General features: G+C 43.2%; 2 protein-coding genes and 2 long non-coding RNA genes across 7 annotated transcripts; 1 reads left to right on the forward strand and 3 right to left on the reverse strand.

The window, feature by feature from the left end:
- Positions 1-2,257: 2,257 nt before the first annotated feature.
- On the reverse strand, positions 2,258-4,511 carry LOC135114449 (uncharacterized). Its single transcript, XR_010275504.1, has 3 exons — positions 4,080-4,511; positions 2,582-2,761; positions 2,258-2,455 (listed from the first exon to the last, which is right to left on the reverse strand). It is a non-coding gene; the product is annotated as an uncharacterized LOC135114449 (long non-coding RNA).
- Positions 4,512-6,047: 1,536 nt separating this feature from the next.
- On the reverse strand, positions 6,048-7,876 carry LOC135114020 (uncharacterized). Its single transcript, XR_010275174.1, has 2 exons — positions 7,523-7,876; positions 6,048-7,224 (listed from the first exon to the last, which is right to left on the reverse strand). It is a non-coding gene; the product is annotated as an uncharacterized LOC135114020 (long non-coding RNA).
- Positions 7,877-9,867: 1,991 nt separating this feature from the next.
- LOC135114019 (protein Aster-B-like) lies at positions 9,868-16,294 on the forward strand. Of its 3 annotated transcripts, none has more exons than XM_064029634.1 (9): positions 9,868-9,993; positions 11,509-11,698; positions 12,640-12,795; positions 13,070-13,191; positions 13,583-13,775; positions 14,300-14,476; positions 14,868-15,018; positions 15,457-15,583; positions 15,779-16,294. In XM_064029634.1, exons 2-9 carry the CDS (start codon positions 11,575-11,577, stop codon positions 16,025-16,027), a joined length of 1,299 nt encoding a protein of 432 aa, XP_063885704.1. In that variant the 5' UTR covers positions 9,868-9,993; positions 11,509-11,574; the 3' UTR covers positions 16,028-16,294. The 3 variants fall into 3 exon arrangements, with proteins under 3 accessions (XP_063885704.1, XP_063885702.1, XP_063885703.1); XM_064029632.1 differs by lacking the exon at positions 9,868-9,993 and adding an exon at positions 10,122-10,247; XM_064029633.1 differs by lacking the exon at positions 9,868-9,993 and adding an exon at positions 10,208-10,551.
- On the reverse strand, positions 16,193-23,003 carry LOC135114018 (prolyl 4-hydroxylase subunit alpha-2-like). 2 transcript variants are annotated; one of them, XM_064029631.1, is made up of 10 exons: positions 22,663-23,002; positions 20,411-20,541; positions 19,969-20,139; positions 19,447-19,619; positions 18,953-19,129; positions 18,552-18,796; positions 18,266-18,428; positions 17,958-18,014; positions 17,473-17,638; positions 16,193-16,939 (listed from the first exon to the last, which is right to left on the reverse strand). In XM_064029631.1, the coding sequence occupies exons 1-10, from the start codon at positions 22,857-22,859 to the stop codon at positions 16,869-16,871; spliced, it is 1,551 nt and encodes a 516-aa protein (XP_063885701.1). In that variant the 5' UTR covers positions 22,860-23,002; the 3' UTR covers positions 16,193-16,868. The 2 variants fall into 2 exon arrangements, with proteins under 2 accessions (XP_063885701.1, XP_063885700.1); XM_064029630.1 differs by lacking the exon at positions 17,473-17,638 and having other exon boundaries at positions 16,618-16,939; positions 22,663-23,003.
- Between the last annotated feature and the right edge of the window lie 291 nt (positions 23,004-23,294).

Below are 23,294 nucleotides of genomic sequence, written 5' to 3' on the forward strand. Positions count from 1 at the left end.
GGGACTTGTATCAGGGGGTAGGCAAGGGACGGTTAGCTAGGAGCTCATATGGCTGTACATAGCCAATTAGGGACGGACAGAGAGTAAGCAAACATGAAGAAAGGAGTATTGAGAGAGTAGGAAGGGGGAGGTGGGGTGGGGTGGATAGGGAAGGGTGAACAAATGGGCTTTCAAGGTTCCGTCACGCTCCTATTAGTTCCCTCAGGAGTAAAAGTCTACGGTGAAAGTGTATCATATTTCAGATGTTCTCTGAGCATATTCTAGCTGAAGATTGGTTCTTTAGTAGAGGTGATACTGCTTCTCTGTTTTATGGTGACGACTACCGTGTCATTATCTCATAACTGAAAAGAAAATGCGGAAGAAAATGTGCGATAAATACGAAAGATATCGCATTGTCACCATTGCATTTGCTCAATTTTCAGGTTATTATTATTATTATTATTTATTTATTTTTATTGTTGTTATTATTGAAAATGAAAACAAATAAATAAACGGTGAAAATGAATGGGACAGGTATGTGTGTGTGTGTGTGTGTGTGTGTGTGTGTGTGTGTGTGTGTGTGTGTGTGTGTGTGTGCGCGAGCGCGTACATGCGTGCGTGCGTGCGCGTTTCTCTAATGGGTTACCTGACAAAAACCGTAGTTCAACTAAAAGCTTTGAAGCAATGAGAACGGCAAAACACTAAGAAATATTTTTACCAGGAGAAAAAAAAAAAAAAAAACAGAACTGACGTGCACGAGCAGTATTGCAAAAACAAACGCAAAACGATTAAGACAAAACAATTTCTGAGCATTTGGTTAGAATATGTCGTGTTGTATGCTTGTGTGTAAGTGTGTTTGCGTGCTTACTCACGTGTGTGTGTGTGTGTGTGTGTGTGTGTTAATGTACATCATAACCGTATCAGTAAGAAGAAGGGGAATCCTATAAATCCAGCCCGGTAGGTTAGATCGAGGTGAAAGATTCGAGCAAGCCACTCGCTGTGTCCTGATTGATGGTCCCCGCCCCGTGTCCAGCCCGGGCAGAGTGTAAGCGCCAAAGTGATGGGCCGCATCGATCACCCAAACACTTTAGTAAGTTATAAGGTCTGTGACGGTGACTGGCAGAAGAGAGCAATGTGACGTTGAGGTTGACGCTGACTGAATCTTTTAAGGGTAATTTTACTCTGGTGCTTAAAATACTTAAGATACAAGTGATTAAGGGTAACAGACGATAATATTCTAATAATGATAAAACACTTCACTCATAAAGAAAAGTTCATACGTAGAATGTAATTGGATGGAGCTTCGTCAATTAGAATGAAAGTACAGCTAAATATACGATACGCTGAAAATACATACAGCGACAAATTACCTTCTTAGCTCATTTATTTCCGAAGAGAATTAATACTAGTAGTAAGGAAGCCTATCGACTATTTACTCGTACTTCTACAGGCTATACATGCCTGCGGAAGTGTATAGTGACGGTGCACAATGGATACAGTGCAGAATATTCAAACAGTGCGAGTACATAGTGAGTGAGAGACGGAGCGAGAGAAATCATAGGGTTATTGAACTACGATGTATCTCATTACTATGATGTATCAACCTATTTTGGTGCCTTTTATTGTGATATTTATCTTTGTCTAGTAAGCTTGTCTATTCTTGATCCCTTCCCCGTCTCCTTACCGCTGCTCCCCCTCACACACCCTCCCCTTCCAGGTTCCTCTTCAGGTACTCACCCTAGTAGGTAAGTCCCCTTCCACTCCTGACAGCACCACATCAAACTCGTCTGTCGTGGTGAAGCCGAATTCAGCCAAACTTGAGCAATCCCGTGGAAGGGTGCAGGCTGGTGGAGGAAGAAGGGGACACGAAAAATAAAGTAGTAGTAGTAATAGTAGCAGTAGTAGTAGTAGTAGTAGTAGTAAAAATAAAATTAAGTTGCAAGGTGAAAGACAAATGGAAATATTTATGTGAGCTAGAGGGGAAAGAGAATGAGAGAGAGAGAGAGAGAGAGAGAGAGAGAGAGAGAGAGAGAGAGAGAGAGAGAGAGAGAGAGAGAGAGAGAGAGAGAGAGAGAGACGAAGAGAGGAATAACAGATATGGACATCACAATAACAACATGTAGAAATTCGTGAATCACAGTCTCTTTCTTGCACTTAACCACCTTCATTCATGCCTTTTCATGCACTCGCCTTGCCGTTGTATAGGAAATCAGTATAAACAATCTTTCCCCCTCCCTCTCTCTCTCTCTCTCTTTCTCTCTCTCTCTCTGACCCTCATCGCAGAAATCCAGCACGGGCGTCCAGGTATCCGTTATGCACTGCGTCAGGACCCCCTTAGCGCCGCTCATCCAGACCAAGGGATCATTGCAGGTCAGGTAGTGAACGGCCGTCACCTTATCCACTTCCTCAGTCTGAGCCACCTCACTGTTCGCCGGGACGGGAGCTTCAGCAGAACAGCTCACGATTCCTTTAGTTCCTGGGGAAGAGAGAGGGTTTATTTTCTCTCTCTCTCTCTCTCTCTCTCTCTCTCTCTCTCTCTCTCTCTCTCTCTCTCTCTCTCTCTCTCTCTCTCTCTCTCTCTCTCTCTCTCTCTCTCTCTAACCTGGGCATGTATAGCTCATTTCGACTGTGCCTGACTCGGTACACGTGGTGATGTGAGCAAACTCATTGGTGCTCCAAGGCATTCTGGACGAACAGAATAAGGCCACTTCACCGGTAGGGAGTTTGACCTTTTCTATTCCACTTGGTGCAGCCACGCACATTTCAGCCTGAACATGGTGTCCTGAAAGACGATGGAAGAAAGAGGGTAGTGGTATTTTACTGGTATATTTATGGTTTGATTAGTGTTGGGTGTTGTTGTTATCGTTGTTAACAGATGATTAATTATATTATTCCTAGTCGTAATGTTCATTTTTAGAATACTTCCATGGTGAATGGAGTTATTTATTACAAATCTCTATTTTTCAGCTTGTGTTACGCTGGACGCGATCACTGCACACACTACTTAACGTCGTTCTCCTTTACAAGTTCGTTAATAGATTCAAGAGGTAAGAGTAAATGATAGACTATGGTAAGCTGATATCTAGCGCGTTTAATAACAGATCAATCCTATCTATTACAGTCTCAAAAACAAACGTTGAGCTAGTGAGTATCAATGTAGCTTCAGCTTAATGCACACCTCTGAATTTAGCTTCATACGGTTTCCCAATGCTCGCGGTGATGGATTAAGTCAGTAGGTGATGAGTAATGTCTACAGAAAATACTAGTCTTGCTCCTTCTCGCCTATCAGTACCACACTTGCCAGCTAATGGCATAAATTCTTAAGGCAAACAAGGTGGTCTACAGTAACGACATCTTGTAATGGGGCCATGCTGATGGTAAGATTCATGAACTGATGAGTCGATAATTAGATTATACTAGAACTTTGAACTTAAACTCAACGAAAAAAAAAAATTTAAAACCTAGAACGTAGTTAGAACTAAGAATTTAAACAAGAACTTGCAGTATATAATTTAAAGTATAACATAATTTTAGAAAAGTTGGAAATCAAAGTAAAGAAGAATTTATATGCTTGATCGAAACCCTGCTTTGACTTGATGTTTATGGTTCCTGAAGTGCAAAAAAAAGAATCTCTGCTGTAGTAAATGTGCCATGGCTTTGCGTGTGTAGTTACATCTACAGAAGTACGCAGTTATCCTCAGGCGCGTTTCATGCCCGAGACACAATACACAACACGATTCGCAATATTTGCACACTACTAGATGATGAAGTGGCCGAAGCAACAGCGGTCTGTGAAGAAATGTTGCCTGACACAGATGAAGTTGACGGGCGAATATTGTTCTCCAGGAAAGGTAATTTTGGAACTATATTAATACTAGATTAGGCGAATAATTCCCTGAGGAAGAACAAACATGAATGAAATAAGTAGGTAATGCATGTATGAAAAAAAAAAAAAAAAATCCTGGAAGTTTGAAACTATCGGATTTAATTCTTCGCTGGAATGAAGATAGTGATCTGAAATTCAGCTGAAAGAACGCACAAGTAATATCAAATTTCTATACCGAATGGATAAAAGTTGTCATAAAGAAAGCATTGCTCACCCATCATCATCAAAACTCCCAACAACAGCAGACGCCCGCAAGACAGGCCTTCCAACAGCCACTCCATGATGCGAGGGTTGGAGCCACGCTGCGGTCTACACGCTGCGTCGCCTATTGAGTGTCGCGGCCCGCCTCCACCAGCCCGCCTGTGCCCTCTCCAGCACAGACTTGCGCGCTGTTCCAAGACGACCGGGAGTGTTTGGGCGTCGCTAGGCGTGTGCTTGAAACTACTGAGCTGGAAAGAGGGGACGTGAGGGAAGTAGAGGCAGGTGAAGCATAGTTAATTGATCTCTTTACAACTGCTATTGCCATTACTGTTGATGGCTTTGGAGGTTCAGTGGTACAGCGGTGCAGTGATTTATGATGTGTGCTTCTAGTTGTTCTTTACCGTCATTTCTCACATCATACACAAAATACATTGGAAGAAATGAGAAAGGGATTTTTTGGAATTAGATTTTTGTTTTGTCGCAACACTCTCACGTCCACAGAATGAAAGAAAAGGGTCAAAGGTTGGGAAAAGGAAAGGAAAAGTTATTGAGAGGTTATTAGGATATACTAATTTATATCGAAAATTAACTCTGACAGAGAAAAAAAAAAAAAGAAAAGAAAAGAAAACATTGTAAAGGTGTTTTGGGAATTATATTACATAAAATTAATGGCATAGGACAAATAGCCCTTCTTAAGCAAGGCTTTTTGGGCAAAAGAGAAGAGAAAAAATAAAGGTAAAAAAAATAAATAAAATAAATAAATAAATAAATAAATAAATAAATAGTGGCATTTGCTTTCCTGTCTGTGTATATAGATGTACAGAGATGGATGGGTATCAAAATAATAAGGTATAGGTATGTCTTTCATACTTCATTAAAGCCATTTTGGGAAGGATTTCCGATAATTCATATGTATGTATGTTGCGTTGACTGTCCACGTTATTATAATGACAGAAAATGCAATAAATGGTTACATATTTTTCTAGTGGCATCAGCAATGTAAGGCTAAACTGATACAAAACCGCCTAAGCTGACAACTCTATTAAAAAAAAATAATTTCTTGCTATCCACGAAAAATAAATAAATAAATAAAAATAAATAAATAAATATCTCATGGATGTCCCCCGAATAATTTTCAAGATTTACATTAATGCTTTATGATCCTAAATTAAATGAGCTAGTAGTACCTAACCAGTAAGGAAAGCCACTACACACGTTACAACGAAGGCGGGGACGTGAAGGGAGCGGCGCCCTGCAGCGGCCGAGTATGGCTTCCCACGGACAGGAGAGGTACACGCTAAGGATTAAAGCTGCGTTGCCGATGTGAAGGAGGCAGAGGGCCAATGGAAGGTCAACGTGATATTGTCGATTAATGCGGCGCTTGTGGGTTTATCAGTCACTTTTCAAACCTTTATTAGAGGTGTATATGAAAAAGTACCTCATATTTATTGTTTGTTTAGTGAGAACGACACCGCGACCTTGGCCCGCTAACACGTCCTTGACATACTTACAGTGACGCAGCTTCTGGAGGGAAGCCAACCCACACTTCTCCCTGCCGCGGCCGATGCACGCTAGCACTATTTAGTACTTCTTTGAATAGACTCGTCTCATTGTATCAATATATTACTCAGACACTACCAACCGATAACAAGATCAAGATCGAAAGTAAACTCAAATTCAGATTAGACGCAAATCTTCATTACACACACACACACACACACACACACACACTGCTATTCCTCATCATATGCCAGAATCCAATATTTTAGGAAAGCTGTGCATACATACATATACAGACAGAAGTTTTAGATTTGTCATGAAGGTACTTTGCTTCCTCGATGATCCATCCACACATACATACTTACACAGATGCATGCATTACATCGTTCTTTCCTTAGTGCACAATACATAGCACAGCTTTAAGAAAAGGGATAATGGTTACATTGGTTGGTGAATGATAATGATAATAATAAAACTGTTCTCAGGTTTTCTAAGTATATTTTTCTTTATTGCGCAATACACAGGTTCACATCAGGAATCAGGCTTGGAGACAATCCAAGTGATCTAATTTCATGCACATATAACAATGACGACTCACAGTGACAGTGCAGTTCTGTACATAACAAGTGAAGTTAGTTACTTCATAGTGAATATCAAGCTTAGTTTTGTTCAGCGTCCCAGTTTGGAAGGAATAACTTCAAAGTGAAAGGTAAATCTCATTTCCTCTCTTGATATACACTAAACATTCGATGGAAGATCTCTTGGAAGCACGGCATGAAACTTGGAGGCAGAAAGGCGGCGGCCTTCGGCAGGCGAGGAAAACTAGCGATATCCGAAAGATGGTATTCCTAGATGAGAGGACGCGGATAGGAAGACGTGATTGCTGAGGGCATACAACACATACAACTAGAAGGCACTCGAAGAGCGCATACTTCAGTCAACGCTACATAATGATGTACTAAGTAGCAAGTATTTTCGTTGACCCAAACAAAACTTTAATATTCTCTTCCGCCTCTTGGTTTTGGGAAATTATAGTTAGTTTGAAAGCGACTTGGAACCACAGAAGCCTACATATCACATCCGTATCAAATGCTTATCCATTGTTGCTAGGCCCTAGATCCACCTTTTTTTCAGAATTTCATTAAAGTCTTTTCACAAAATTTTAAAGATATCGTGCGAAAATCGGACACACAAGGGAGAAAGTCTATAATTCCGCCAACGAGTTAAAACATGATAAGAAAGTGGCCATGCACACGAGGACCGCCGCCAAGAGTAGACAACAGGACAGTTGGGAGAGTGGTTCCTGGAGGGAGACAGCGGCACTAGATGGAAGACAGCGATGTCCAGTGGAAGGCAGCGGTCAAGTGGGATTCCAGTTAAGAATCGGTGATACACTGGCGGAGGGCGAACTAAAAACTGCATTTGGTGTATGAGTCTTGCCCATTTCCAGGTTCTTTGGTGACCCTTCACGCCCCTGGGACGCTGTACACGGTTCGCATATATTACGGTCTCTTCAGGTGTCAATAATTTTTCTCGGTGAACAGAATTCCCAGGCTCAGTTTTTCTCCCTCTACATTGGGCGTCTGTAAGGCACTTGACACACGACGGCTACTGGATGCTCCACCTTCGTGGCTGTTGTCTTCACTTACTCGTGCGAACTGTGGACCAAACAATCGCAGCTTTAATTTGCTGATGTGATGGTGACAAAAATCAAGTCTTGAATCAGTAGCTATTTATTTTAATGTTATAATAAAAATACTTTTGTAGCAAAGACTAGAAGGAGAACCATCTATTAGTGTTGAAACACACACGATTACAATATACCACTTGAGAGAGAGAGAGAGAGAGAGAGAGAGAGAGAGAGAGAGAGAGAGAGAGAGAGAGAGAGAGAGAGAGAGAGAGAGAGAGAGGGAGAGCGAGAGAGAGAGAGAACCTTCAAAAGTCTCTTGTCCTCACCTTACGCTCGGATCCTGGTCAGTGTGACGGACAGGACGTGGTGGTGAATGGTCCTGTCACTGCTGGTGGAGGGGGTGGAGACACAGGGCCTCGGAGTCCACATCGGTCAGGTACAGAACATCGGAAATATTAAGACCACCACCAGCACCACCACCCTTGGAATCTCCCGTTCGCTCCTGCTTGGCGAGGTGGTTTTTTTTCGGCATCTTCTGAGGCTCCGATGTGTGGGTGTCGCAAGTAGCGGTGCAGACCTCGGTGGTGAGTCCTGGCGAGGTGACGGGAGGCGTGTGCGTGTTCATATTGATTACGAGCGAGCGGACGGGACGGAGCTCGGCAACGGCAGGAGGAGGACTGGCACCGAGCGGGCGGATAATAGTCCCTTCGATGTGGGAGACTGTGCCAAGTGACGTCACGCTCCCCAGAGAAGACCCTGATGCTCCCTGACGTTTGTCATCCGCGCATTCACGAAGAATGTGAACTCCAAATATCGTGTTCCTTGTTTATTTCCATCGCTCTTCTTGTCCACTGTCAATGTGAAATAATAATTATACTGTACTAAATAACTGTACATATTTTACATACACACACACACACACACACACACACACACACACACTTACCGTACACTGAATTCCCAACCGCAAGGAATAGTAACATAGCACGTCCACACACACATCACATCATACCGTCACAAATCATAACGTCACAAACCACAAGACTTATTACATGAAGGAGACATGCATCTGAGGCACACTAACCACCACATCATGTATCATATCCCCATTCTTGACCAGTCACGCCATACGAAGGTAATGCACACAACACGAGCATCACACCACACACCACACCGCCAATTCTTCCTCGCAGTCACACATCGCGACCAGTCCCACCTTACAGATAATAGGTGTAGGTCTTAATAATCATTAATACATCATAATAGTAAACACAATCACATAATTTCCATACTTTCACCAACGTGCGATAAACGAACCTTGTTTATTGGCGTATTTTATTATGGCCAGGAACACAAAGCAGCCGCGCATAAGATTTAAAAGCAAATGAATTCGTAACGAAAATGTAACTGTCGGATGTTTCCAAGACGTTGCCGTAGGCAAAATTATTGTACAAAATACTTTGGACTCTACAGAGGATCTTTCTAAACTTTAACCACTGACCAGTAACAGAAGAGAAGGAATCGGCCTGCTGCTGTGGGCTGTTACATGGCGTCTCGTGATGAACAGACGGGGGTTTCGTAACAGTATGTTCATTCCAAGGAGTAATGAGGCCACCCCCCTATAATTCTTTGTTTCCTCTCTGGGAGTCACTAGGAGTCAACATAAAAGAGATGCTTCGCAGTGTTAAGTTTCGTTCATGACTCGAAGATACTAACGAGCTGTTTTCACCATCATCCATTGTTTATGACTGAGGGATTCGCCGCCAGGGGCACTGTAGTCCCTGAGCTAGCTCGTGAGCTGTGGTATGTTACACACAAGGACACCAGTTGTCTCATACTGCGAGGTGTCAAATCAAATATATAGTATCAGATCAGTGTAAAACTCATAAACGTGTGTGCCACTCAAAGGTAAAAGTGATTGCAATTGCCACGTAGTACAAATGGAGCCACTACACTTATTGGTCACTCAGTTCCTATAAACAACACTGGTTTAGCAGAAACTAGTGTTCTTAATTAATAAATAGAAATGTGAGAGGAATTTTTATTGGAGGAAACTTATCAAAGTACACATTAAGTTACGGTTTTCGTTCCTCAGATCTCGACCTGCTCGATTCTGTCTTGCTCCAACTTGTCTTGATTGGTACTGTGTATTAAGAAACATTTTTTGGGAATAGTGTTTTATTTTTTTCAAGATGGCATTTAGAGACACAGTGACAGACTTCAAAAGTTACCCAGGAACAACGAGAGTGGATCGAAAATATCTATGTCGAGTAGCCTAAGTTATGTGTGTGTGTGTGTGTGTGTGTGTGTGTATTTGCCATTAAAGCCCCACAGTGCATGTGGTGACGATGTAACAGAGATTATGCAACAACACGCGCCTTCCTCAGTTCTATACCTTTGAATTAAAGGACTTAAATGTTCGTGTGTGTATACAAAAACATCTCTGCAATTTACACTTTCGATTAGTAAGCTGAGAAATCTATATCGTGTCACAAGACGTCATTGACAATCCTGCATCCCTAACATTGGATGGAAAGAATTGATTTAGCAGCAAAACTTTACTTAGGAACACTGCATAGCAGGGAAGAAATGGAAGTGTTCTTGATCAGATTCCGCGACACGAAAAGTGAGTTAAGAAAGGGGAGGATGCACCGGGACAGTGGAATCTTTTACCAGTGTCGCAGCCACAGTCTACCCTCGTCATGCTGGGAGGAGGCAGGCGATCGCTCATTGCAATTTGTGACTTAGAAGTGAAAGCACTACAGTTACTGTTTTGTTCTCTGCGCACCACGTTATAGTAAGTAAAATTAAGTATTACCTTCCTGTTCTAGCAAGCAGAAATAATTATGTAGGCCCACAGAAATATACACTTTTTTTGGGCACCAAGCTTCTTCATACTATCTCGTGGTGTTCCTGCGACGCAAGAATGGCGGTGTCGCGGCACCACTTTCCTTATCAGGTAGAGCGATGAGATAAGAGGCGGAGCAGTGCCAGCGGCCTGCTGTCGGATCAGTGCCTAGCCGGCCAGGCCAAGCCATGAAGCTCGAGAAGGTGAGGAAGTCAAGGCAATTCTGAAAAGTCTGACTACTCTCCAAGCAAACTTCAGTGTGCCGGTTGTCAGTGTTACGTTGTTGTCTGTGGGTTTGGTGGTAGAGTTCCAGTAACATCTTGGTAGTAGTGGGGTGTTGTCTGTGTGGTCCAACATCTCAGTCTTGTGTATACGTTGGCGGCGCTACAGCACCTAGTGAGCATGTGCGACTGTTAACTGTGAAATAACTTGTGCCGTAAACGTTATCCGTGTAGTAACCTGTTCATTGAAACACTGAGGAACTTCATCTGCAACAAGCAGTGAAAGGTAAGAGAGAGAGAGGTATATATATATATATATATATATATATATATATATATATATATATATATATATATATATATATATATATATATATATATATATATATATATATATAAAATCACAGGGAGTTAAGTAAATTATACTTTTTAAGTGACGTGAGCATTAAACCGGAGTACCGTCATCTTTTTTCATCTCTTTCTGTGTATTCTCTTGTATTTTGTGTTTTGCCTGAAAACGTTTTTGCTAACAAAGGCCTCAATCCAACACCCAACATGACTGAAACTTTGATATGTTTCGAATACTTTATAATCATGATATTCCTTTGCTGTCTAAACTTACATCTCTTTTAATTAATCTCAGTTAACTAAATTCACCATTTTCCCAAACACTAACATTGTTAGGTGTTTTTTGCAATGCTCCGTTTCTTAGTGATTTACACAACTATGGAATTCGCTTGATACTGATGTTACCAGTAATGCTCAAGATTCACAGGTAAGGTTGACGCTTTTTTTGTAATTAACCTTTCGTCAGTTGTGTTGTGCCCTCCTCTGAACTTATTTATTTTTTTTATGTGAATAATCTTAGGACACTTAGGTTCACTTTAAATACCAGCTGTCTGATACCACGAGTCAGCAACCAAAGGCACGACTCACATCATTCGAGGCACTATTGATCTCTGGTGAGTCTGTCGGCGTGCCTGTGCCCTTCCATTATTTCACCATTGTTACTTCATCTCTTTCTTGGTGTGCTTTGCCAGTGTGTTTATTGTACACATATGTGAGAGTTGCTTTTATTGCAGGATTTGTTCGTGTGGTTGTTGCTAATGTGTTACATCTCTTTGTGAATGTTGTCACCGAAACAGGTCTTTGTAAATGAGAACTAGGTTACGGCGTCATTGCACGTCTTTGCAAACACAAAAGTTATTTATAAAAGTGTTGTTGAACCTTATGTTTGGTGCAGACGCAGAGCAACAGCTTCAGTGCGAGGGAAGAGAAGGGTCCTGCCGTCAGTAGACTCAGCGGAAGCATGTATGAGAGTCACCTATCCGTGTACGCCGCCGCAGAGCACCACCAGGTGTCGCGCGACAACTCCACGGAGAGCGAGGAGCCTCCGCCCACACCCAAGTCGCCTCCGCCGCCCCTCGATAACGGTGGGACTCTTTGCTGCACCACACCTACTGCCTGTGTCCTGTATACTGTACAGTGTTGTTACTTCGTTATTGTTGTTGTTGTTGTTGTAATAGGAATTATGTATATATGAAAGATAACAAAAAAAAAAAAAAAATCAGAATTGATAACGCCATCTAATCATAACTCATCGTTTTATCACTTACATGCTGGTATGTGCATCATTTCCTTTCCAGGCGACGTTTATACAATAATGTTCATATTAGTTTGCCTTTGGATACTTCAGGCTAACTGGCTTACACTTAAATATTTAAATCACCCCTGATGTGTGATACTTGCCTTACACAGAGTGAGTGCATCGTGCAAAAGAGAGAGAGAAAAAAAAAGTATTATCGTGTTATCAGGGATGAATCTAAGGCCAAAGCAGGTGTACCTTTATTGTTGTATAAGTACGTGACTATGATAACATCTCTGCTCCTTAGGCTTCCCTCTATTGAACAACAGATACACACCACTGAGAGAGAGAGAGAGAGAGAGAGAGAGAGAGAGAGTGTGTGTGTGTGTGTGTGTGTGTGTGTGTGCTTGAATGTTCAGGTTCCGTCCCATCCCCCAAAGACACAGTGCCACAAATGTTCCTAGAGACACATTACTAGGACACACTAGAGACACACTCCTTCACGTCCTCTCCATGTGAAGGGTTTAATCTTAATTCACAGTCGCCACTTTCTTGCGGTTTGTCTAAGTTCTCTTTAAATCCTCTTTTATTGCTTCACTGTTGTACATCAGGAGGAAGGTCTAGGATTAAAAGGACTAAACTAAACTAACCAAAAGTCGTGTGGTTTTGTGTTTGGCTGCTAGACGAAACATGAAAAAAAGATACCATGAATAGCAAAACACGTATTTAAGACAATAATTCGAGACCAAAGCACTGTATTGGGTTTCATATCCCCTAATGTGTGTTCAGCTGTGGTAGCGGGCAGCGGGTGTCCCCAGGAGAACCAGCACCAGGGGAAGGAACTGCTGTACACGGTGGTGGCGCTGCCCATCGACATGGTTTTCAATCTCCTCTTCGTGCAGGATCACTTCATGACCGACGTCTATACCATAAAGAAGACATACGGTCAGTGTTGCTTGTTCGTATGTACAAGATTCTCTCTCTCTCTCTCTCTCTCTCTCTCTCTCTCTCTCTCTGCTTGAGGAAAACACAATTTTTTCTACGTGTCCTGTTAAAATAAGTATAAGGCTATTCATTCCTAAGAGGTCAGTCGATACCTTCTCTTTTCCAGCACATCAAACCTTACAATTAAAACCACCTACATTTATTGTGGAGGTGGACCCAACATTACGATGATTGTACGTAAGGAGCTCACACTACCTTCCTTGTCACGCGGCAGACCTGGTGTTCGGGGCGTGGGAGGAGCAGGAGGATGGTCATCGAGGCCGCCAAATAACTTACACCATGACCCTCCCATCAGCCAACCTCGGCCCGAAGGTCTCTTACGTCACAGAAAAGCAGGTCAGTCGCCTCACACATGTACGCAAACTGTAAAATGTGAGTGCATGTATCATATTTTTGGGAACCTCTAATGAAAATACATAATGCTTTTGTAAGAGCATGGCCTTTCGTCTAGTGACAACCTATTACGGGGAATTGGTGGTGGTGGTGGTGGTGGTGGTGGAGTGGGTGGAGCTCCGTGTGTGGCCAAGAGGAAAGATTTTGCTGATATATACAAAACTCGTCAGGTCGAGGCGGGAGTAGCTAACAGAGAGTAATTTATGTTAACATCAATTTAGTCTATAAATGTTGCTTTTGATAATTTTGATACTGATTTTCTTTTCTTTCTATTGCATTATTAACTCATGAAGGCTATTTGAAACTGATTAGTAAAGAGAACATTTTTGGACAGGTCATACTGGCCAACTCGAAGCCCGGGGAGGCGTACGTGGTGGAGTTTGAGTCAACCAACAATGGGATCCCGTACGCTGACGCCTTCTCCATAGCCAGCCACTATTGCCTCCGCAAGGAGGACGAAAACAAGACGCGCATAGGGGTGTGGGCCAATATCAAGTACAAGAAGACTCTGTGGGGCTTGATCAAGAGTGAGTAGTACGTGCACTGTCTCACACTGGTGCAAAAGTTTGCCATTAGTTTTATTCCTTCATTATGAAAAGCAAAATCTGTTCTATTTGAAAGAGAAAGAAGTTTTAAATTATGAAATCATCTTTAGTGTTACTGATTCTAAAATCTAGTTTTCTTTTTATATGTATTTTTCCTTATGACTAGACAAATTGTTCTCTCCTTTGCTCTTCGATATATATATATATATATATATATATATATATATATATATATATATATATATATATATATATATATATATATATATATATATATATATATATATATATATATATATATATATATATATATATATATAATTTTTTTTCTTCTTCATTTTATACTTAAAAGTTGAAGCATCGACTTTCGTACACTCAGCTTGTTTAATGGAAATACTGAGGTAGGGCCACACTTGGCCTGAGCTGTCCTGCATGCAGGCGGCCGATGTCCAGTGAGCTTCAGGGACAATGATGCTTCACAGTTACTTTTTCTTCTCCTTTTACAGCAATGATAGAGAAAAACGCCTACAGTGGAATGGAGGGACTGCTGGCCGAGGTGGTGATTCAGCTGGGCACTGAGGCGGATCGCCTGGCCGCACCTAAGGGAGCTAGGCGACGCAGGCGAACGATGGCAGACAAAAATCATGGAGCCTCAAAACATTCCACCACGACTTCCCACGCACGTTGGTATCTTTGTGTGATAACAGTAATAAGAATGTCCGCGCACTGCGCATTTCACTGTGAAGAAATCTCACTGGTCTTCCTCCTCCTCCCTCTCCTCCTTCTCGTGTGTGTGTGTGTGTGTGTGTGTGTTTGTTTTCATCTTTTTATCCGATTATAATTATTCATCTGTAGCTTTTACTGATATTAAAATACAAAAAACACTGCATTATAAAAGCCATAATCTTACATATGACAGTATACCATTTCTCAACCCCAAAATGCTGAAAGTTGATCCAAGAGATGTGTATATACTGTAGTGGGCCCATTTAATAAATTTCAAATCTGAGGTTTACTTCCCAGACAACACAAACATTTATGACACTTCTGAGTTGTTCGTCCCTCATGAAACAGACAAGGCAGACGGCGCAGGGATCGGCAGAAGTGCAGTGCTGGTGATGCTCACGGCGATGGTGGTGCTGGTGGTGGGGAACGCGGTGCTGTACTACAGGTTGTCGCGTCTCGAGCAGAAATCCAACCCCCTAGACAATTTGCCGGCCAGCAGGTGCGTTGTGTCTCGTCCACGCCCGTGACAGACGCATGCAGATCAGTGGCCATTAATTGTAGTCTTGCATATTGAATCTGTATGTGTTCTGTACGGGCATTTATTATTATTATTATTATTATCATTATTATTATTATTATTATTATTATTATTATTATTATCATTATTATTATTACTATTATCGTTATTATTACTATTATTGTTATTGTTATTATCATTATTATTATTACTATTATTATTATTATTATTATTATTATTATTATCATTTTATTATTGAAATGGGGCTTCTTTGTAAGTCTCCCCTACTTACATTTACTCTCCATGGTTACTTGAAAATAATATCTTACTTTATCATCTAGCCGTCAATGAACGTACGTCCCTTAACTGTAAAGCTCTCCTGACTCAGCAGCCCCTCCTACCTTCCTTGCACCGTACCAGATACCTCAGCGTGACGGGGTCGTGGAAGGTGGTGGCGCAAATCTTGCAACGTCAGGAGGACATTCATCAAAAGCAACTTGAGGAATGGAAGGCAAAACTACAGCAGGCGTCCACCACACTGCGCGAGGTCCGGTTCTCACACCAAACCTGCTCTGCTTATATTAACTTGACGGATAAGCTCGTCCCTCTTCCCCTCCTAATGTACATCATTGTTTAACTGACTTCAAAGCTCTCGATAATATCATAGTTCATTAAAAAAAAGAAAAAAAACACACTATCTGTAATACAAGTCTTCCGCTTACGATAGTTTGTCACGTTGCAGGTCCAAAAGTCGCTGGAGATGATCGTCAGTACGATTCCTGAGCATGAAGAAAACCTGAAGCGCGTCCTGGAGCAGCAGAGCGAGGAAGTACTGCAGGGGTGGCTGCAGGCTGAAGGTACTTTGACTCAGCATCTCAAACATTTGAGCCTTGAGGAAGCTGTAGTTCAACGTCTTCAGAAACTCAACTCCACTGACACAGGAGAGGTGCAGAACAGCACTCCAGATTCCTCAGACACAGAACACACGTGAGGAGTGAGGCTCACCAGGGCGGCTGGATCCTCTCCGTCGTGCCAAGTAGCAAAGCACTGGGATGTCCTACTCGGGCCTCACCGCTGCCCCATTACGTACACTCCTGATGAGCAGCGGTCACTTAGCCAAAGACACAGGACGAAGGGGTTTGTCTAATACACACTCTCCATTCATATTATTCAATTTTACTTTACTATTTATTTATTATGTTTGAATTATTTATTATGTTTGTGTAATGTAATAAATAAACCATCTGTAAAGAACGTCTACACTTATATTTTCTATTGTTTCGTAAACAAGGTATCCTTCATAAATGTTTACAGTGATCAAAAATACCTACATTTGTCTATGTATCTATCTATCATTTATATATCTATATATCTATCTATCTATCTTTGTGTGGAATATTTATTTGAAAATTACTTTATTCATACAGACGTGTGTGTGTGTGTGTGTGTGTGTGTGTGTGTGTGTGTGTGTGTGTGTGTGTGAACATTTCTTGATAAAAATGCGAGGTTTTGTGACAGGCACGTCATTCACCAGCAGGCGGAGGGTGTTATCAGCGACCTCGCACCCTCCCTAATTCTCTCTCTCTCTCTCTCTCTCTCTCTCTCTCTCTCTCTCTCTCTCTCTCTCTCTCTCTCTCTCTCTCTCTCATCAGAAACTACAATAACATACAGTTATTTAATTTTTTCAAACAGAATTATCAGAGGGAGGGGCTGCTGAGAATGGAGAGAGGGGAGGGCTGAGGGGTGGACGCAAGGAGGCAGGTTGGCGGCGTGGTGGGGCGGGGAGCGTGCTGAGATGCCAGATGCAAGCAGATAAGGAGTGCAGGTCAGGCTCACTCCTCGGGGTCCAGCGTACACGACCACCGAAACTCTTGCCCCCACTCGTGCAGCCATAAATTAGCAACTGAAATTTTGGAAAGGGTTCTTAATATTCCTTCCTCTCTCTTTTTCTTTTTTTTTGCTTTTCATATAATCGTTCTCATAATCATCATCGTCATCATCATCATCATCATCGTTATCATCATCATCATCATCATCATTCACTCATTTCAGTAACGCATCCAGAGTAAGAAAATCCTGATGATTGAACTACATTGGCCTTCATTCTGGTAGACCCATTTTGATTCTTTTTGCAGTGGCACCTAACTGAGTATTTTTGAAGTACGTACTTTAGAGTTCTGGATTCTTCCTGCCTCGCCTTCTGCAAAACAAATCTTAAGGGAATAATTAATGAAGTTGTCACCATTCAGCCGTCCAGACTCTTCACAAAGCATCAAAGTCAAGATGCGCCGCTTTTTGCACCAGAGTGACTCAACAACCCAGGCATTGGCTACATGTCCTATTCAGGAAATGGAAGAGCGACATGAGGGATGAAGGCCAGACAATGGAGGAAGCCATGCACGGCTGACCCACACGAACACATGCACGGACACTCACTCCATTTCTCTCCGAGCAGGACGGGGCAGGCGGCGTGCACAGTGCGATAGTCTCCTCGTCCATTGCGTTTTAGGTTGAACCAGAAGAGCGCCGAGCCTCGTCTGGCAGCCACCTCTAACCCTAGCGTCGGGAACACTGTCGACCCTCCCGCCTCCACGTCATTCAGCTGAAGGTGGATGGTAGGTCAGTCACAGGTGTGTGGGACACATTGATGATGTGCACCCGTATAAGGATTCAAACAACAAGGAATATATGCACCAGTGAACAACCTGATGACTAAAGAGCTACCCTGTCACACGTCCCTCGCTGGCGAGTGATTCGTTCCGCAGCTTTTCAGAGTGGATTGTGAGATAGGCGGGTCTGTGGAAGCAGGTGCTTCTGGCCCTATGCTTTTGAAGTATTTACCTAATTTTTCGTCCCTACCACCTGTCCTTAGCGCGGCTGGATTAAGGAGAAACAAGACGTGGTCACTTCGCCATACTCACATAGAAAAGCATGGTGGCCAGGCGATCCCCTTGGTGAGGCGTCTTATCCAGAGATTTCTGTAACAAAGAATATTGTAAAAATCTGAATTTGTGACAGCTTGTCTTTGTGTGGTTTACACGATTATATGCCTGTCACTGAAATTTTAAAACATACTGGAAATAAGAAAACGGCCATTTCCTGAAATATATCTTATTTCAATAAGATATATTTCATAAAATGTATCTTATTTTAAATATGTCTTATTTTGCTAAGACATGTTTCAGGGAGTATTAGTCTATGTATAGCATTTTTATAACATTTTACTTACATCTTCCAGGTCAAAGAAGTCAACGTGAGCGTCGTAGTGGCCGCCGATGCCGTAGTTCAGCACGTGGAGGTCCTCAGAGGTGAGGGTGCTGAGTCCCGTCATGTCCTCGATCCTCTGCAGTATTTTGTCTACAGTGGGGTCGTCTCCTCGCCTCACCCACGCGCTGCAACAGATTGTGTGAACAAGGTGATGGCGTGGGTGACACCTCCTTACTAAGATGTTAGGGAAAACCATGAAGTGAAACTACTGTTAAAATTTGAGGTTATTACACTGTACTCGTACTTACGTCTTGCCCACCCTGGCCAAGGATTTGCGGATCTGATGCGTGGTGAAGGAATGGACCATGGTGGTGGTCAGGTGAGGCAGAGACAGCTGCTTGACCGCCTCCGTCTCAGTCTCTGTCAGCACGTCATGGTACACAACAATTATTGGGTCGGCCCACCGCAGCTCCGCCTTGAAGGGCATGAGGCGGTGGTAAGCGGAACCCCCAAACACGTAGCCACACTTCATTCCAATAAAGGCCTCGGGAGGCTGCGGAAAAAAAAAAAAAAGGAGTTGTCGCTGAGTGCATGTCAGCAAACCAGCTCTACTCATCGTGCATGTTTTTGCCTCCTTTACACTCCCGCACAGCAAACTGGATTGGAAACAAAAAGTCATGATGCGATGAACAGTTTACCCGAGTCTAACCTGAATCTGTTCCCCTCGGCACAGACGACGGTACAGTTCATCGAGTCTCTTCACTGCTTCTGCCCCTTTGTGGTTGGCATATATTTGCTGCTGGAAGGAAATAGGAATGCCCAGGCCAGAGAAGTTGTCCAGCATTTGTGAGTTGGAGTGCCTGGCCATCTGCGCCACCATTTTACTCTGAAGACAGTGCGGCGGTCAGTCTTTAAACACACACAACTCAGATATTAAATCTTGCTCATGCAGACTGGAGCTTATGATTCAGAGTATCTACCTATCTATGTATCAATGCACGTATGTATGTATGCCTCTCTCTCTCTCTCTCTCTCTCTCTCTCTCTCTCTCTCTCTCTCTCTCTCTCTCTCTCTCTCCCGATTCTTATTCAGGAGCAGCGCACATGCAAACAAGTCATGGATTCGGTGAGTAGCTAGATAATTTTTTGAAGCTTGTTGAGAGAGTAAACAACCAGTTCCTTTCCCCCCCTGGTCCATGCCCACCATTAGAACGCGGTGCTCCTGCTGGCGGCTCACTCTCTCTATCCTGGTTTGCTCTTCCTGCGTTAGAGGCTGTTGACTTCCTAGCAGCTCGAGACCTTTCCGGTACCACTGTTCACTCAGGTCAAATTCCAGGTTGTTAAAGCTCTGCTGGCCAAGACGGAAACAGTCATCCGCTGCAATACAATACAAAAGTGAGAAGACTTTATTACGCCTTTGTCAGCTATCTAGCTCATCTTGGCGCGGGTAAAGCAATGGAGGAGAAAGGTATTCATGTCCTTACAGAATAGGGCAATGTTTTAAGTAGCTCAGTAACGTTATGGAAGTTTCGTCCATGTATTTTAGTCGTTTATGTTTCATATAAGTTACGTATCGAACACTAAGTGAGCGAGTTAAGGAAAAGAATCCATTGGAGATTAGATGCTGGCTGTGTCTCAGAGTGTATTAAGGTAGTGGTGTTCCTTTAGGCAGCAACAAACTAGACTAAGGGAGACGCGGGGAGCCAACCAGCAGGCAGCACCTCACCTGACAATACCTGCACAGCTTTCCTGCCCCGAATGTCCCCCTCCACCAGGTCGTCCACGGTGAGGTTGTAGGTGTCCTGGAGGCGCACTAAGGCGAAGGCCACGCCGTTAAGGTCAGTCTCCTTAGGTAGGTTCTGGTTCCCCCTTAGCGAGGACATGTTTTCGTGTAAGTCTGTGAGGCGACAGGGAGAAGTGAGCTGTAGCCAAATTGTCCATCATTATATAGCTAAGAAGTGAAAAGGATCCCTGGTAAAGATGACTAAAGACTAGAAAGGGTCCAAAATTCAGACGAAAAAAGTTCTGACAACTGTACTTCACGACAGGAAGGTGCTATCAAAAGCGTTCTTATAGAAAACGTCAATAAAACATGTTAACAATGGTAATAATACAAGACGCGCGCCGCGAGGGAATATTTCAAGGAGCGGGAGACACAAAGGCCTGACCTGCCGTGGAGGGAGGGTGGAGCGCGTCCTGAACAGGGAGGAACTCTTGGGTGAGGCGCCGCATGAAGAAGTAACTGTTGATGGGGTTGTGCACGTAGTCTGCCGCGCTGCCACGCCAGCTCTCAACGTACCTGTGTCAGCGGGACCAGTTTTTGGTGCAAGTAACACAAAACACAAACCTGATCAGACGCATTCTTAACTGTCGTTCCCAATATAGACACTACGTGTACTCCACATTATACTACATATATTCTTTACAGGTATATATTCTGTACTTATGTTCCTCATTGGAGACTATAGCTATACATTAATTTAACTATTTATTTTCTTTCGCGGGGTGTATTCAAGCGTACATGTATTTTACTAGCGTGAGGTAGAATGCAAGCGAGCACATTATCAGATATCAAAAAGAGCACCCCACACCAGCACTGTCAGACTGAGAACCCTATTCCGAAACATTTTCGTACCGCACAAATTGTCTAACTAAAGTTACACGGTTTTTAGGTGTGTTTTTTTTTATGGTTCTAGTGACAAATTAACAAGATTTCTACATTATTAACAGGAAAAACACTCTTGAGAACCCGGCTTATCATCTCTGTGACCTTTGAAAATAGTCGTGGTGAGAGAGCAAAGCGTTCTGAATATGGGCTTGGGGCAGTGATGACCCGGCCTTGCTTATATCTCTACTGCCTGTGTCTCACCTCAGGCCATGAAGAGTTGTGCTTTTCTCGCTATTAACACTATAGCAATTACGTGGTTTATTATTTTACAATCTCATATATATCCTTGATTATTATGGAAGGTTACTTTACTGTTGAAATAATCTAAGTAAGGAAAGCAATGAAGTAAGCAAGTGATTCAATGACACTATAAAGCATTCGTTGAGATAGACATCACGTGACCTGGCCAAGTTACAGTGATAAGGGTTAGATCCAGACCACCTTGCAAATCACTGAGTCTATGGTGCCTCTACAGTACACACACACACACACACACACACACTCTCTCTCTCTCTCTCTCTCTCTCTCTCTCTCTCTCTCTCTCTCTCTCTCTCTCTCTCTCTCTCTCTACCGAACAATAGTCACAAAAGATATGCATTGTGCCTAAGAGAGAGGGAAAGAGAGAGGGCGGGGGGAGGAAGGAAGGTAATGACAGATCCCGCCAAGCTAGTCGCTACGGTGGTGGCCGCTGGGGACGTCCTGCTCGGGAAGAAGAGATCAGCGAGCCGCGGATAATGTTGATAATAATGCCAGCTACCGTTACCCTCACCCAGCCTTTATCCTGGTCCACCACCTGTCTGCTCCCTCACCCCCGCTGCCTTCTCCATTGTCTTCTTCTCTTCTTTCTTTTCTTCCTATCGCTGTCTTTTCATTCCTTATTCTCTTCCACCAATTGTCATTCACGTGTGGATGTACGTACAAGATGTTAATGTTTTCTCTTATCCCACGAGAAGAGAGAGAGAGAGAGAGAGAGAGAGAGAGAGAGAGAGAGAGAGAGAGAGAGAGAGAGAGAGAGAGAGAGAGAGAGAGATGATGATGAGGGTGGGGCGTAGGAGCGGAAGTATGCCCTCGTCTATGAGTCAGCCACAATCACTCGCGGCCACGGCACCTCATTAAGATGTGGTAAGGTGTGGAGCGCTATTCTGTCACGCCCTCCAGTTTCTCGACCCCTCATCAGATGCAAAGATCTATTTAAAAGTTACGAACAGCGGCTGATTCTTCCATTCTGAAGTCGTTTACGTTGGAAGGAAGACGTTGGCATATCGGGCGAAAAAAAAAAAAAGATCTCTCAATAATGTTGCTGTCCTGCACACTGCACGCTTCTTGGCTTGTTATGTATCCACATCTACCAGAAAAGTTCAGAGGGGAATGACCTCGTGGGATTTTCGAAGCATCACTGATCACACTAACTCGCGCCGCAGCATTAGGGAAACACGGAGCACTGAATTCTCGGTAGAACAAGAAACAAAATTAACAGGGATACTCTCGAATTTAAATGAAAGTAAAATGCCGATAACAAAAGCTGCTGAGAAACAATAAATCAATCTATTTCTCGAGTGACAACTCTGGTAAGAAATCACTGATAGTTTTAGGCATACCATGCATGTGCTCATTGTCACTCCTTGCCTGAGAGATGTGGTGTTCTCTTTATGTTCTCTTGTGGGATAACACTTCCTATATATAGATACGTCAGACTTTCAATAGTTTTATGTGTCATTACGTGGCCAGGGACTGAGGTGAGCTTGAACTTACCTCCTGATAACTTCTAGGCGAGCATCCTCCTTCGTCACGTAATCCTGAAGGGCGGCGACTATTGCTTGCTCAGCCTCCACCAGGCGGGCCACAGAAGCAGCCGAGGTGTGCACGTCTCCCAGCCCCTGTGAGTGCCCTGATGCTGCCACTGTCATCACCACCATCACAACCCACCATCCTCGCTCCTCCCCTGACATTGCTCTGCAGAGTATTCAGTTATCGTGCCTCACAGTCCAGAGAAAAAGTTGCGTCAGGAGCGCAGGAAGGGAACGTGACGCTACAGGGAGCAGCGAGAGATGGTGAGGTGGCAAGTCGGCTAGATGAGGAGCAGCTCGAGACTGACGAGCTACAACAGAGTACCGGCGCTTCTCTCGGCTGCTCATGAGAATGGAAAAAATGCGCAGGATGGCGTGTGACGTAAAATACAGTGTGACTCAGCAGTGCAAGTCATGGGTTCCAGTTACGGCAGCGTTCCCTACGGCGCGGGAAGTGGGGTGTTTTGTCAGCCTGGACAGAAGCAAATCTCCTTTAATTTTAATAGAGAAGAAGAAGGAAAAAAAAAAAAAAAAGAGGGAGAAAGAGAAGAGGAAGAAGAAGAAATAGACGCTTACTGTGACTTTGTTATGGTTACG

Source organism: Scylla paramamosain, chromosome 27 (genome assembly GCF_035594125.1).
Source record: "Scylla paramamosain isolate STU-SP2022 chromosome 27, ASM3559412v1, whole genome shotgun sequence".
Taxonomy (NCBI): Eukaryota; Metazoa; Arthropoda; class Malacostraca; order Decapoda; family Portunidae; genus Scylla; species Scylla paramamosain.